Raw genomic sequence first — 15,252 nt, forward strand, 5'->3', positions numbered from 1 at the left:
GCATTCATCATAGAAATAAAGCCTTTGAGCACTGTTACACTTGACTAGATCTTAAGGAAAGCTGATTATGATATGTAACTCAATAGCGAGTAAATCATTTTCAGCCTTTTAAAAAGGGTCACAGAGCTAAATTAAAAGCAAGTTCATATGAGGTATCATTAGTTTACATTATAATTGCGTTATTCATACCATGTCCACCTCATCATCATCTTCGTCATCGCCTGCTTTATCGCCGTTCTCTCGCCCACTATCTGCGCTATCCTCCGGCCCTCCCCATTCAACATCGTGATCAATCGGATTAGTGAAGAACTCGTGCTGCATAGCTTCTTTAGCACTTAGACGTTTGGACGGATCTAATTCCATCAATCCCGCTAAGAGGCGGGTAGCTTGTTTCTCGCTCTCCGTTAGTTCCTCTACACAACTAGACCACTTCACAAGCTTCTCCCAACTGTATCCCTTTTCCCCAATGGTAGGAATATTAGTCTCGAAGATCTGCCCGTGCATTGCTGCAGCGGTTTTCATGCGCCGGGTGCCGAATATGCTTGCCATCTCTATCAATGCGTCGACATCGTCAGCTGAGTTGAAAAACGGGAATCGGCGGCCAAGTAATGTTAGCAGAATGACACCAGCGGACCACATGTCGATTTTAGTTGTCTGCGACGTGCACTTGAAGAGGACCTCGGGTGCACGAAACCCGCGAGTTCCCGCGCGATTCGCACGCCTTGACGGCCGCGAGTCGCTTTTTGGATACCCCACGGCGAGGCCAGATGGCGAACAGTGGGAGTAGTGGTAGCTTTGCACGCATTTCGTGCGGCGCAGGTAGCTCGCGCTCGTACATAGACAAGTGCCGGTATACTCAGAACCTTCGCGCTCAGCCAGACCAAAGTCGACTAAAACGCCTTCTCGCAGGTCCGGGTTGTACAGGAAATTGGTTGGCTTGATGTCACGATGTAGTATATCATGTTTATGAACCGAGTGTAATGCAGTAAATAATGATCGAAAGTAATGGCGCATGTCCGCCACCATGAACGTCCTATATTGGAGCCGAAAGTCCGTGTGTGGAAAGAAGGGTAAAACTGCAACGACTTGATCATGGTGACGGAAAGCAGTTATCAAAGGGCAAACTGATCGGCATCCTCGGAGGTCATGTAGTAATTCAAGTTCATTTTGAATGCGGAGTGGGCTGCTCGTGACGTATATCTTCTTCAGCGCAACATATCGGGGTTTCCGTCGCCTAACGGGCATCGAATTACAGTTTTCTCCGTCGACTCGTCGCCTTTTTGACGGAGGATCCGTCCATTCATTGTTCTGTTCGTCTCGAAAAATGTCCCAATCGTTTCTATAGTGATCATATAATAGATCCTCGGCCTTGTACACGGTAGAGAAAGTGCCTATCCAGCGGATCGCCGGGTTAGTTGGGAAATCAGTCTCCCGGGCATACTGTATGGGAATCAAGATCCGTTGAAATCGTACCTTCACCGATTCTATTTACCAATCGAAAACGATCCGAAATTCCTGGAAAAGTGTCTTCAAGCTTTTTCATGTCTTCCTTGACCACCTCATCGACCTCCTCCATATGCTCTTCCGCTTCTGGTTCATGTTCCTGGAAAGGTCGCTCTGCACGGCGGTCGCTTCCCGTGTTGGTGCCATTTTCCAGCGCGTGTTTGGATGGCTGTAACATGGACTGAGGGCGTTGGGAATCAGAAATACTTGTAGAGGCCGCCGTCGCGTCGAGCAGAGACATCGCCCGCCAAGGAGTGTAGCGAAGGGAGAAATATCAGGATTGGCGCAGTAACACTCAATTATAATCAGCATACACGAGAAAGGAGAGAGAGCCGGCACGCCTTATGGATAGCAGTGTATTGCGGAGAGGGATATCTTGTGTGGCGCGTATACCCAGGTTTCGCAGTGTAGCGTGGAAGACTTTGATAATTCTTCAAAGCAGCGTGCAAGATATCCGGATATAGGATAGTGTTGTTTATACCGAAATTTCATAACGAGTTTGTGAAATACGTGATATTGGCCAATAGAACTGAACTACCTATACCAGGGACCTACTTGCGTATTGTGGTTTAAATACGGTTTGTGTGAAATATTCCGTATTCATATTACATCTCCGCCTTCTCATGGTTGCTGGGAAAACCGTGCTAGTACTGACTGGAAGGGGAAAATACAAACAAAACAAGTTTTCCGCCCGCAACAAGTTCGCATTTGATTCTCCTACTACCCCGCGACTGCGACTTACCTCGCAGCAAAACAACATACCCCCTCGTGGATAAACCATCAAAACCCCCGTTGCTGTCTCCATAATGGAGGACAGAATCAAATTTGACATCAACGAGTCTCTCAAATATTACTTGAGCGACCCGACCTCCGTGCCGACCCCCGAGGCCGATTCCGAGCTGCTGGATTTTGAAACTGAACCAGAACAGTTGTCCAGCACAATCATCGACAATGTATTGAATCAGATCGTGGATGCTGTGGCTGAAAATCCTGAAGGCCTGGCCAGAGCATCGTCATTTGACTCGTTGCAGTTTCTTCTAAAGTGCGCCTTCGCCCCTAACCCCGAGCCATTTGCTGGCCCTTTTGGTCCCAATTCTGAACTTTTGAATCTTTACAGATATTCCACATTTATTCCGACAAAGTCACTGAGCAAACTTCTCGACTTGATAGTATCCGGCCTATCAGTTGAGGCCGACATTATCCATGGGGATCTGGAATCCGATGAGCAGGACAGCATCCAACACCACAAGGAACTCCTGGAAATGTATGGCTTTATACTTCAATGGGCACTATCTGCGGTTGAGTTAAAAGCAGCGGAAAAACCAGCAGAGTCCGCACCCGCGCGTCGGGGCCCCGGTAAGTCAGGGAGATCTAAAACTACGAAGGATAGCAACTGGGATGGTACTGCTCAAATTCAAGTGTCAATGGAAACCATGTGCAAAGTCATGAAACTCAAACTCAGCAAAATATTTTTGACAACATCAGATCGTGACACGTTTATCAACCTCTTCACTCGCTCAATATATCTCATCTTAGAGAGCGAGCAGCGGGTGAAGAGTATGATGATCCGGATGCACGCTTTTAAGGTCCTGTGCATCGCAGTAAAACACCACGGCCACGGATTCGGTAAGCCCCTAGAGAAATTTGGGAAATGCTGCGAACTCTAAACCTGACTCTTGAACTAGGCGCCCAAACCTCCATCGTACAGAGCTTGACATACTTTGAGCATCTGTCAGAACCAATGGCAGAATTTTTACATATCCTTGCGGAGCAATACGACTACCCGCAACTCTCAGATGAGATTTTAAAGTATTCAGTGGTCGCACAGTTTTTACTATTCTATATGAGCTAATCGGTTGCCAGGGAACTTGGAAACAAGGAATTCAATTCAAATGATACCAGAGGACCGAAGTCGGTTTCTGCATTCATCGTCAAACTTTCAGAGCTGGCCCCAAGGCTGATTATAAAGCAAATGACCCTATTAGCGAAACAGCTTGATAGCGAGGTAATATACCTATGTCCTGTGTGTCCTCCCAGTGAAGGAGCGGTCTAACTCTTCTACAGTCATATACTCTGCGGTGCGCGGTCGTTGAGGTATGTGGAAACCTCATAGCCGACCTCAGCAAACAGGAAGAGCGGACCGACAATTCCAAGACCCAAATTAACGCTTTTTTCGATGTCCTGGAAGAGCGTTTTCTAGACATCAACCCCTACTGCCGTTGCCGAGCCATCCAGGTTTACATGAGAATCTGCGATTTGGAACAGAAATTCCCGAAACGTCGGCAAGCAGCGGCAGAACTTGCAGCCAGGAGTCTTGAGGACAAAAGTAGCAATGTGCGACGAAATGCGATCAAACTGCTCGCAAGACTGGTCTCGACCCATCCTTTCAGTATCATGCACGGCGGACAGCTCTCGTTGAAGGAATGGGCGGAGCGCCTCGACGCTGTAGATGCCGAACTCAATGCATTGAAGCCCCCAGAGACACCAGGATTCGACGCCGGAGATGTCTCCCATATCGACAGTGAACTACTAGACGATGCAACACAATTACCCGATGATTCACCGTCCAAGGCACCGCGTATGACAGAAGAGGAAAAGGTTGCAGCGATGAAGAAAGCCGCCGAACAAGCAGCTACTTCAGAATTGCTTGCGCGGCTGCAACTAACCAGGAAATACTACAACGAAGCAATTCGTTTTATCGAAGTCCTCCACATGGGTTCCAGCGTCGTGTCTCAGCTTCTATCATCGAGAAACAAGAGCGAGGCAATCGAAGCAATGGATTTTTTTGTGATGCTGGATGCATACAAAGTTGAGACTGCTCGCACTGGAATTCGGCGAATGCTGAGACTTATTTGGACCAAAGGCAATAGTGATGAGGGTAAAGGAGTCCAAACCCACTTGATTGACTGTTACAAAGGTCTCTTCTTTGAGGCGCCGGACTCGTTTAGTCCGAACGATGCAGCAAACTATATCGCTCGGAACATGATCAGTCTCACATTTGGTGCCACACCTGCTGAACTTACATGCCTCGAACAACTTCTGAGCACTATGATGAAGGCCGATCATATACCTGAAGCTGTCATTGCTAAGCTTTGGCAAGTTTATGGCGTTCAGAAGAAAGAGATTTCAAGAACCCAACGTCGTGGAGCCATCATTGTTCTAGGCATGATTGCACTGGCTGATCCCGAGGTTGTTATCAAAGAGATTGAGATAATGCTTCGAATCGGTCTTGGGAGCTTCGGAAGATCCGACCTGATTCTTGCCAAGTATACGTGCATTGCGCTCAGGCGAATGGTACCAGGCCGCCAAGCCAAATCTAAGGAATCCAGCATTTCTAAGCTTACAAATGACCATGCTGTGCTGGTGAAACTCGCGGCCATAGTTGAGACGGTCTCGGATAGTAAAGAGTGGTACGGGGTTGCTGAGCAAGCTATCAGTGCCATATATGCTTTATCCAAACATCCGGATGTTCTTTGTTCTGACATTGTTAAACGAAAGACAAAATCTGTTTTCCAGCCCCAGATCCAATGTCCGTCTTCAAATAGCTCCGGAAATGAAGAAGAACAACGCCCTGGGACAGCCTCAACCGAGAAGTCTGTTTCAGGACAAAAGACCTCTTCTGCCGCCCTGTCTCAACTTCTCTTTGTCGTCGGCCATATTGCAATCAAGCAGATTGTTCATCTGGAGCTGTGTGAACTGGACTTCAAGCGTCGGAAGGCCGAACAGGAGAAAAATAAACCTCTCACTGCAACTCAGAACAACGACGAAGCTATCGAGAATGATGAGTTGGACCTCATCGGTGGCACGACTGAGGACGATTTCACAGAAGCAATGGCGCACATCCGTGAGCGGGAATTGTTGTACGGCGAGAACTCACTACTGTCGAACTTCGGGCCTTTGGTTGCAGAGATTTGCGCAAACAACAACACCTACTCTGATCGCAATCTTCAAGCCGCGGCAACCATATGCATGGCCAAATTAATGTGTGTATCCGCTGAGTACTGTGAAAAGAACCTTCCCCTTCTTATCACCATTATGGAGCGCTCTGAGGACCCCATTGTACGAAGTAATACAGTCATTGCTCTTGGTGACATGGCCGTGTGCTTCAACCATCTGATTGACGAGAATACGGACTTCTTATACCGTCGACTCAACGATGATGATGCTTCTGTCAAACGCACTTGTTTGATGACTCTCACCTTCCTGATCCTAGCTGGTCAAGTTAAGGTTAAAGGACAGTTGGGCGAGATGGCGAAATGCTTGGAAGATGATGACAAGAGGATCGCCGACCTGTCCCGCATGTTTTTTACTGAACTTGCAGGAAAAGACAATGCTGTCTACAACCACTTTGTTGATATGTTCAGCCTTCTTAGCGCAGAGCGCAATCTAGAAGAAGGGTCCCTCAGGCGCATCGTCAAGTTCTTGATTGGCTTCATTGAGAAGGTGAGTTTATCCCCGACGTGGTGAACTGTTCAAACCTTCAGCAGTTTGCACTAACAGGATTTAATTTACAGGAGAAACATGCCCGCCAATTAGCGGAAAAGCTCGCCGCTCGACTACCAAGATGTGAGACCGAGCGCCAATGGAACGATGTCGCCTACGCACTATCTCTTCTTCCTCACAAGAACGAAGATATCGCAAAGACGGTGGCCGGGGGATTCAATAAGATTGTCAACACTGCCCCGGCCCCGGCCCCGGCTACTGCAACTGCGTAGACCTCCTGTCTTGATGATAAGTTCCCCCAATTTGTAAATGACTGAATGTTTTGTCTCCCCCGGAAATTGGTGCCTATATAAGGGTCAACATTGGATGGCGTAGTACTGGGTTGGTTTCACGATCGGATATTGGTGCGCTCTTACAATTATTTATAACATACGCGGATGGTGAATAGAGAAATCTTATTCTCTATTGATAAATATTTTATCGCAACTCTTATGACGTGCCCTGCGGGCGGGGCTCAGGTTCAACAGTATCGACAAAAACCTAGTTAACTCAAGTTATATTTGAAGGTTAAAAGAGGCAGTACCACTTGTGCAGAGAGCACGCAATTTAAAACATTACGAAACGAACGGTCTCAGGTCAATGCACAGGGCACGTGTATAAATTTGCTGTGTAAGGCTTGAAGAGAAACGGTATAAGAAATGAAAGCGGTCCAAGAAACGCCCACTCCCTTCCCACCACATAGCATTTGTTGTGTACGCCAAAATCAGGTTCATGTAAGCAAATTGAAGATCTGCTTTGATAACAAGTCAACGCTAGGCGCCCTTGACATAGCTCTCCTCTAACTGGTAGTGTTGGTTGCGAAGACCCTTGAGGACCTCTGCACCTTCCTCACTCAACTCTGGTCTTCCCAAAGGCGTGACGGCGCCAGTGAAGAAGCGAGGTTTCCATTCTTCATTCTTTTCTTGTCGTTCAGCGGCTTTCTGCCGTTGTCGGTCTTCGATCTCAACTTTGAGCTTGGTGGCTTGGCTATATCTTTTGTCCAGTATTGCCTCAGTCACATCAGACCAGAATTTTCGGGACTCGTTGGATAGCTGGCTTTCTTCAGGCGGCAGAGTCTTTGCAACAGGAAAAAGGGGTGCGATGTCAATCAGTAGCTGGGGCTCATTTGTGCCAGCCATGGTGTAATACATTTGATTCTGCCATGACCCTGAGATTTTGGCAAGCACATCGGCTTCCGGAACGTCCTTTACCCTAGTAATCGTATCTTTGTCCGGGTCATATCGGAAGATAACGCCTTCAACCTTATTTTGAGCTCGGCTGATCCAACCATCCTCCAAATATTGTAAAATCACCTTAATCCTCGTTTTCGGGCAGACGATATAGCATGTGTCAGCCACACTGATGGATAAAGCGCCACGCAGCAGGCCACCTAGGTGGGCAGCAGGGTGTTTCAGCTGGTATTCCTCATCGTCCCTTTTACTGATATTGATGAAGATGCCAAGGTTGTGCTGTCCGGGGGCAACGCGGATGCTTGTTCCGGTGAATTTGGCACTAATCTGATCAAACCCGCGAGCGGATACTCCTGTTTCTGAACAGTCAATGTAGAATGCGGACACTGGCGGATGATGAGATGTTTGTTCGGTCAAGTAACACACTCTGGCTGGTTTTCCGTTGTAATCGTTCACGGTTGACGCGCCCTTGACTGGAGTCCCTTTGGACACGTGCAACTCGGAAAGGGTAGAATTTACTTCCCAGCTACACTGGAAGATGAAAAAGAGGTAAGCAACCATAGGAGTAGATGTGGTATGTGAAAATTCAAGCTCACCCTGAAAAATTCACCAAGAGTGGAGTTGTAGGGTTTACATGGCTTTCCCTTAATGTATTTCTAAGTGACAGTCAGCGCAGTGGCGCGCTTCTTGTGATTGATGGGCACGACAAACCAAGTCTTTAGTAAACCAAAACCTCAAAACCTCCAGCATACGTCCAAGTGGTTCATCTGATGTACCAATGCTGTAGATTTCCCAGTCAGAAAACGAGCCACCATGATTAATAGGCAGGCGATATTGCTGACCTTGCGAAGGTCTCCGGTCTATCCAAATAGTTCCAGTATTCTAGAGAAGCGGCAGGATTGGTCAGCGATCAGAACTGAAATGTGCTCCGTTCTTATGAGGTCAACCAACGCACCAAGGTTGGGTGTCGGTTCTAGAAGCTGGGCGGGCAGCGAAAACCTGACGGATGCGATATCACTCACGCCGACGAATCTATAGAAAATAACAAGATGCGATTAGCGCAAAAATTATCATATCAACAAGGAACGTGAGGGCACCCACTTTCGAAGAATAGACAAGAATGTCTTGAGCTTCGAGGATTCGTCGGGTGCGTTCTCAGGCACATCAGGTGTTGATGTGGAAGACATGGCGATTCTGGGAATGCTAAGGGAAGTAGGCGGCAAATGGGATCAAAGAATCCAGGGGTAAACCAGCCGTTGCAAGCTCAAACGCACGGAAAGAGAAAGAGACCAACAGGCCCAACTTTGGCGTCCCGCCGCAAAAGTTATAGAACAAAGTCACGGCGGGTGGGGAGCGGCGCAGCGGTAGTTTGACGATATAATGGCAGGACAGCGGCCAAGGATAGAACAATGATAACAGTCTCCTGCAACATCAAGGCAAGAAACAAAAAAAAAAAAAAAAAAGAAGAAGCCCAACGTGGAGAAGGATGTTGGGACAAAGCGGTCGGTTTGGACTTTGGAGAGCAGGCGGTGACGTCTTGGGTCGGTCAACCCTTCGGTTCTTCACTGTAGGCAATCCTGAACGCCACCAGGCCTGATCACAGGAGACGTGAAATGATCATTATTAAGGAAGACATGAGAGACTTTAGGAGGGGCAGGAAAGACAAGAGGGGCAAAGAAAAGCGCTTTGGAAATTTTTGACTGCGAGACAGCCTTGTCTACATTTGCACAGGCTGCTATTTTTCGATTCCATTGATCCTCTCCAACCACTCCCGTCGGAGGGCGCAGAAGCCCTCGTCCAATCGGCGCATCACGAGGTCACCCCGGCCCTCTTCCCTGGTCAAAGCAAGCTTTGCATGGTTGTCTTTACTAGGCTGTCTTGCCTTATGTATAGGCCCATTCATTCCGACATTCTATGCTGGTCACCGCTAGTATCAATAGACGCCGAGCATTAGACTACTCCTTCAACCTTGGAATCAGGTCTTCGATGAATCGCTTGCGCGCCAAGAAGCGTAGCCATGTCCTTATTGCTGGCCCATAATCATATCTCCTCCCCGCAGAATAATCATCATCTGCCCGCTGCAATTGCTGTTCCTCTCGTATGGTCGCCCGAAGCTCCAGCTGCAATCTGCTCAGATCTCTGCAGTGTTGCTCTAGTTCGTCTGTTGAATATTCTGAACACTCTTTCCCCGCAGGCATGGCTGCTTCATTAATAGATTTTTCAGTCACTTCGTAGGACACGTCGGGCTCCAAAAGCGTATTTTCAGCCATGACCCCCGGTCCGACGCCGGTGTTTTCCCGCTCGCGTGAAGTTATAGCCCTTTCAATCTTTTGTAGCTGTTTGATATTCACAGCCAATTCATTGACAAGGCCAGGAAGGGGATCACGAACAAGGCTTAGAATTGAGAATTCGATCTGATCTTCTTCATACCCTTCCATCCTGGCGCGTATATTCGGCTTTACTAAGTCTAACCAGTCGCTGTCTGGGTCGAATATTCCTGTATTTTGTCAGCAACACCGTCACTAGTTAAAAATAGTATGCACTATGTACCGAGAACCTGAGGTTGGCGTTCCAAACCATCAAACTTCCACACCTTTCCTAAGGCAGGAACAAAGGCAATGAAATGAAACCCTGCATCAGGCTCATGCTCTTCACGGCCGCGCTTAGTCGACCTATTACGCCTAGATTCGGCTTCGTATTTGAGTTGTAAATCAGAATTCAGTATATCCATCCTCCTGCGCGTGATTTTAGCAGCAATAAGAGTAAAGAAGAATGGCAACTTCTCTTAACGCACCTAGCAAAAGAGTTGTGTACCTCTTTCACAAATTCGAAATTGTTGATTGCATCTCCCCTTAAAGCGGGTGTAAACGGCATCGTAAAGTTCTTGAAGCTTCGGAGATTCTCCCCAAGATCAATACCCTCGATGTTGTTGACAATGTTCAAGAGAGCAACGCTTGCACATGCATTGTTCGCGGTCTAGCAGGAGGGGCGGGGCGAATCAATAAACATACAGCAGAATCAAAACATGGATGAACAAACCTGATTTGCAAACCAAAGCCCTTCAGGGCAACTAGCCTCCTGCTTATCCGGATCATCCTCTCGCCAGCGGAACAGGAATATAAAGCCGTAAACAGGTTTACTGTCCAGGATTCCATTAGATACGGGACCATTCAGCGACCAGAGGGTCTTACTTCAGACAGGCGAGAAGTTCATCATCTAATGAGACAACTTCCTGAACTTTGACGCCCCTGACACCAAAGTTGCGGAGCATTACATTGAAAAGAGCCTTTAAAACATGAGTAAGGCTGAAAGTCATAGAATTCATAGATGAACAAACTGGCTCAGATTCCAGCTCGCAGAAGCCATTCCAGGACTTCTTTTCTTCTTCTGAGACTGAATCATAGGAGACATTTCTTCCACATATACTGTCTGCTGTATCATTCAGCCTCCTTCGTTTCATACGCTCACTCATAGTTTGTGCCATGAGTAATAAGATGCTCAACAAGTCAAAAAAGAAAAAGAAAAGAAAAGAAAGAAGGAAAGACTGCCAAAATCAATCAAGACCTGTCAGATTGTTCAGGAGAAAATAAGACACTGGATCGATAAAATTAAATAGGCTTCCCCCCAGATTAAGGTAAGATGGGGTGCACCAGGGGGGTCTCACACATTGGTGTATGGTGAAGAAGCAAATACCAGAGTCCTCCCGGATTTTAGACGGTTATACATGTGTGGAAGAAGTGGAAATTATTCATTGTTCAAGATACAACTGAGTTTAATGAGAGAGCCGGTGTTAGGTTGAAGCTGGCGGCGAGCTCTCCCCAGACTAGTCCTGATTTGGAATGCGCGCGTCAAACCGTGGACCCAACTGGAGAAAAATATCGGCTATCAAAGAGCTGCAAGCTTCTTCAAGGCCCAACAACTGCCAACCGCCAGCTACACAGAAATTTAGCTCAACCCACTAACTGCCCTGAAGGCGAGCTGCTCATACACTTACTCACGCGTCCTATCAACTATATTCCATATCATTGGCAGGTACCACTCGAGATTCGCAATTTATAGCACTGCATCATCGCTCGTGGAAAGCCCGCGACCACAGCATGCCATGAGCGACACACCCCGGCTTCGCTCCGCGTTTCCCCAAACGCCCCGAACAACTCAGAGAGCAAGAGACTACAACCAGTCACCTTCAAGATCTATCCCACGAACTTTTCCCCCTCCGAAAACTCTTTCAGAGGCACCATCGGCCGGCCAGGATGGGCGCTCGTCGCTCATTCCATCCCGCATAGTTGACCCCCCGACACAACGACTATATGTGGCGGCCATCTATATCGCTCTAAATGCGTGGCGGGGCTATGAGGCTTGGTCGGCTTCTGATGATTTGGATTCCACTTGGCTGTTTTTGAAATGGGCTTCCATAGATGGCGTGTTTCTCTTCGGTCTACAGGCTTTGCGCATCCCCTGGTTGGAATGGGCTTTTCCGACGACGCTTGCGCTCTTCTTGGTTCACGTTGCGTTCAACATCTTTCTAATGTTTCGCATCCCGGTATGTGGTATGCTCGGATCCTTCATGCAAACACTCGCTAACTTTATCAGATTCCTATTGGGGTATGGTTATCTGGAATGGTGAAGCTCGCTTATGATCGAGAACTTTCGATTTCAGGACAGAGCATTAAACCTGGCGATATCATTAACAATGCTTCCCTTATTCTCGGAAAGCAAATCGTCAACATCCTCCCCGAAGGGTAGGTTCCGTCATTCGCTAGCTCCTGTGTCTTGGACGCTAATTTTTTTTCTTCTGAAAAAACAAACAGGTCTGCTGTCCTGAACCCGGAGCTAGTGCCCCTTTGTCTAGATTCTCAAAAGACTACTGTCGATCTGCCCATCCGAGTCAATCAAACCGATCCTATTTTGATTGAGCTACTACGTCTCGACTTCAACAACGGTGACAGTGAAGTCATTTCAATCCCAGTCAAACAACTGAAGCAACTGAAGCGAAGAGCAGACAAAAACCATTCTCAGTCAGGCTCTCTTCACCGTGATCTCCTTTTACCAATCCGTAAAACCGGAGTATACCGTCTGCAGCGAGTCGTGGATGAGTCTAAGCTTGATGTTCGTGTGCGAGCCTCGGATTCCATCGTCACCTCTTGTCCTCGTGCGTTAATAAAGAATTCGTACACCCATAAGTGCCGCGGCGAGTTATCAAACTTAGTGCTGGCCGTTGAGGGTACCCCGCCACTAAAAATAAAATACAGCAGACAGGTGAATGACCATGACCGCGGTTTCTCGTTTCAGAACATTCAACCAGATCATTTACGCACTCCTCTCCTGGGTCACAGGTCCCTTGGTCGGCTATTTGATTCTCGCGAGGCGGAGATAGCGTGGGCCCAAAGCCAACTTATCGAAATCCCGCTAAATGAATCTTTGAATATTGGGGGTGACTGGCTCTACATGATCGAGGAGGTACACGATGGGTCTGGAAATGTTGCGAATTACTCAATGGTCTTAGAAGACGCTGATCGGCAGTCGGCAAAGTCCTTGGCTCAGTGGCATCAATTCTCTGTTCATGAAATCCCTAGACTATCTCTTTCTGGATGCAACGACCAGCACTTCCTTGAGGTAGCACGTGGCGAAAACCTCCCACTACCGGTCAAATTTCATAATTCAGAGCACGGGTATAAGAGCGATGGACCATTTTCTCTAACCTTCTCCTTTGCCATCGACGGTCAGGAGAGTATGGAGGATCCAGCTCGTACAGTTCGCCAGCTCTCACTCAAAACGGTCGATCAGAAACCTCTCATCAAGGAACCAGGATGGTATAGTTTGAAGCACGTTTCTAGCCAGTACTGTTCGGGGGAAATCTTCGAACCTTCGTCTTGCTATTTGCGTAACCCGCCGGAACCTGAAATGTCGGTCCGCTCCGAGAAGATATACGATAAATGCGCGAATAGCCCAGTTGGATTGCTTGTCGATTTAGATCTTACAGGCTCACCGCCGTTCCATCTCAGATATGCTATTGAGACATCCAAAGGCATTGAGACCAAACATCAGGTGATCGATGGGTTACGCTCACAATTGGACTTCACGCCCTTGGAAGCAGGTCATTATCGGTATCGCTTTTTGGACATCGCTGACAGCGTATACGCCCCCAGACCATTGGATAATACGGTATCTGTTCTGGAGCAAGACGTTAAACCCCCCGCTTCTGCACATTTCGTTGGTACCAAGGAGGTTCGCAAGGCTTGCTTTGGAGAACCGATATCTATGGATGTTGCTTTCCTTGGAGAAGCACCTTGGACCCTGCAATACGAACTCGTCCATAATGGCAAAAAGACAAAACATGTTCTCGAATCTGAGACTGCAAGGTCCACCATTGTGACGGACAAGCTTGTTAGCGGTGGTGGGTATAATCTCGTGCTAACGAGTGTAAAAGATCGCTCCAAATGCAAGCGGAATATCAATGAAATCCTCAAAATTGATGCCCGGTCTAAGCCACCCCACGTTTCCTTCGGTCACATTGAGAAAAGCAGGAAATACTCCGCGCTACAAGATTCCAACGTCGACATACCGATCAGACTTAGTGGCGAACGTCCTTGGACTCTGCAGTACATAAATTTGGATACAAACGCTTCAATAGCCACGAAGACTTTCTGGCAGGAAAATAGTTTCTTGGCCGTTGGTCAAGAAGGGCGGTACGAGCTCGTGGGAGTGACAGATGCCTCATGCCCAGGGTCCGTTGATGAGTTAGCGAAGGTATTTGAAATCTCTTGGATTCCCAGGCCCCAGGTCACCGCTATAGATGATACGCCAGTGGGGCCAGATGGTCTAGTTGCGAAGAGTGATATTTGTCAAGGACAAGGTGATAGTCTCGAACTTTGGCTCGCAGGCACTCCCCCTTTCGCAATCCAGTGCGAGCAGCAAAGGAAATCGTCTCGTGGTTCCACTACCGTTCGAGTACGAAACCTCAAAACGGCTCTGCATGCTCTTTCAATGGAGCTAGAAACATCCGAGCCAGGTGATTACATATACCGATTCAAAGAAGTGGGTGATAACCTTTACAATACCCAACCCGGAAGCAATCAAGTCGCGGTCACACAGCGAGTTAACCCTCTTCCGTCTGCACGTTTTGACGCCCCGGGCCGCATTTACGGCTTCTGCAAGGAAGACAACAGCGGTGAGGAGCTAATCCCTCTCACTATGGAAGGCGTGCCACCATTCTCCCTCGAAATCTCCATCAAACACTATGCCAAAGCGAAGCCAGAAATAGTTTCCATTCCAAACATTAAATCTAATCGGCACAGTCTTCCAATTCCAAGACGCCATCTTGATCTAGGGCAGCATGTCGTTAGCATCCATAAAGTTCGGGACGCACGAGGCTGCGAAAAGTCCTACCACACAGATCTGTCTTCGGTGAGGGTGGCTGTTTCGGACGTACCTACGATAATCCCGCTTGAATCAAAATCGGATTACTGTGTGGGCGAACGCCTCTCGTTCTCACTCTCAGGACATGCTCCGTTTGAGGTTTTCTACACTTTCAATGGCGTTGCCAGAAAGGCGTCTTCTCAATCCAACCATTTCCGCCGTATTGCAGAGAAACCTGGCATCTTTATGATCACCGCTGTTAGTGATGGCGCAAGTGGGAAATGCAAAGCCCACAAAGATATAGTGAAGACCATCCACCAGATGCCTAGCGTTAGAATCAGCAACGGTCAAGTCTCCATCGTAGACATCCATGAAGGTGGTGAAGCAGAGCTCGAGTTCGAGTTTCGGGGAACGCCACCCTTCGAATTTACGTATGCTATTTTTTCTATCTCCCTTTGCGCGGTTTTCAGTCGATCTAACACAAGTTTGTTTAGGTATATTCGAAGCACAAATACCCGGAAAGGGAAGAAGGCTGAAATACTTGACATCAAGCATGACATCTCTTACGAACATAAGAAAATCATCAAGACTTCTGACGAAGGTACTTACGAGGTTGTAGCGATCAAGGACAAATTCTGTTCATTTTCTGCTCAGCCGTCAATGGAAAGGAATGAGAAGTTACTAACGGGCTGATGGATGCTGCCGCCTCGATAGACGT

At 47.8% G+C, this 15,252-nt stretch overlaps 5 protein-coding genes across 5 annotated transcripts; 2 read left to right on the forward strand and 3 right to left on the reverse strand.

The window, feature by feature from the left end:
* Nucleotides 1-183: 183 nt before the first annotated feature.
* Nucleotides 184-1,744, reverse strand: APUU_31492A (serine/threonine protein kinase CDC7; the record flags this gene model as incomplete). The annotated part of the gene is made up of 2 exons (XM_041702702.1): nt 184-1,391; nt 1,474-1,744. 2 exons carry the CDS (start codon nt 1,742-1,744, stop codon nt 184-186), a joined length of 1,479 nt encoding a protein of 492 aa, XP_041555461.1.
* A 565-nt stretch (nt 1,745-2,309) lies between these two features.
* APUU_31493S (condensin subunit YCS4) lies at nt 2,310-6,218 on the forward strand (the record flags this gene model as incomplete). The annotated part of the gene is made up of 6 exons (XM_041702703.1): nt 2,310-2,545; nt 2,621-3,129; nt 3,189-3,312; nt 3,367-3,508; nt 3,568-5,946; nt 6,018-6,218. The coding sequence occupies 6 exons, from the start codon at nt 2,310-2,312 to the stop codon at nt 6,216-6,218; spliced, it is 3,591 nt and encodes a 1,196-aa protein (XP_041555462.1).
* Nucleotides 6,219-6,758: 540 nt separating this feature from the next.
* APUU_31494A (putative oxysterol binding protein (Orp8)) lies at nt 6,759-8,362 on the reverse strand (the record flags this gene model as incomplete). Its single annotated transcript, XM_041702704.1, has 6 exons — nt 6,759-7,706; nt 7,772-7,831; nt 7,887-7,956; nt 8,018-8,057; nt 8,131-8,207; nt 8,277-8,362. The coding sequence occupies 6 exons, from the start codon at nt 8,360-8,362 to the stop codon at nt 6,759-6,761; spliced, it is 1,281 nt and encodes a 426-aa protein (XP_041555463.1).
* Nucleotides 8,363-9,130: 768 nt separating this feature from the next.
* Nucleotides 9,131-10,659, reverse strand: APUU_31495A (ubiquitin C-terminal hydrolase 37; the record flags this gene model as incomplete). The annotated part of the gene is made up of 6 exons (XM_041702705.1): nt 9,131-9,672; nt 9,726-9,910; nt 9,970-10,151; nt 10,215-10,314; nt 10,367-10,461; nt 10,513-10,659. The coding sequence occupies 6 exons, from the start codon at nt 10,657-10,659 to the stop codon at nt 9,131-9,133; spliced, it is 1,251 nt and encodes a 416-aa protein (XP_041555464.1).
* A 618-nt stretch (nt 10,660-11,277) lies between these two features.
* APUU_31496S (putative nuclear envelope pore membrane protein) lies at nt 11,278-15,227 on the forward strand (the record flags this gene model as incomplete). Its single annotated transcript, XM_041702706.1, has 4 exons — nt 11,278-11,718; nt 11,769-11,917; nt 11,987-14,965; nt 15,029-15,227. 4 exons carry the CDS (start codon nt 11,278-11,280, stop codon nt 15,225-15,227), a joined length of 3,768 nt encoding a protein of 1,255 aa, XP_041555465.1.
* Between the last annotated feature and the right edge of the window lie 25 nt (nt 15,228-15,252).

Source organism: Aspergillus puulaauensis, chromosome 3 (assembly GCF_016861865.1).
Source record: "Aspergillus puulaauensis MK2 DNA, chromosome 3, nearly complete sequence".
NCBI lineage: Eukaryota > Fungi > Ascomycota > Eurotiomycetes > Eurotiales > Aspergillaceae > Aspergillus > Aspergillus puulaauensis.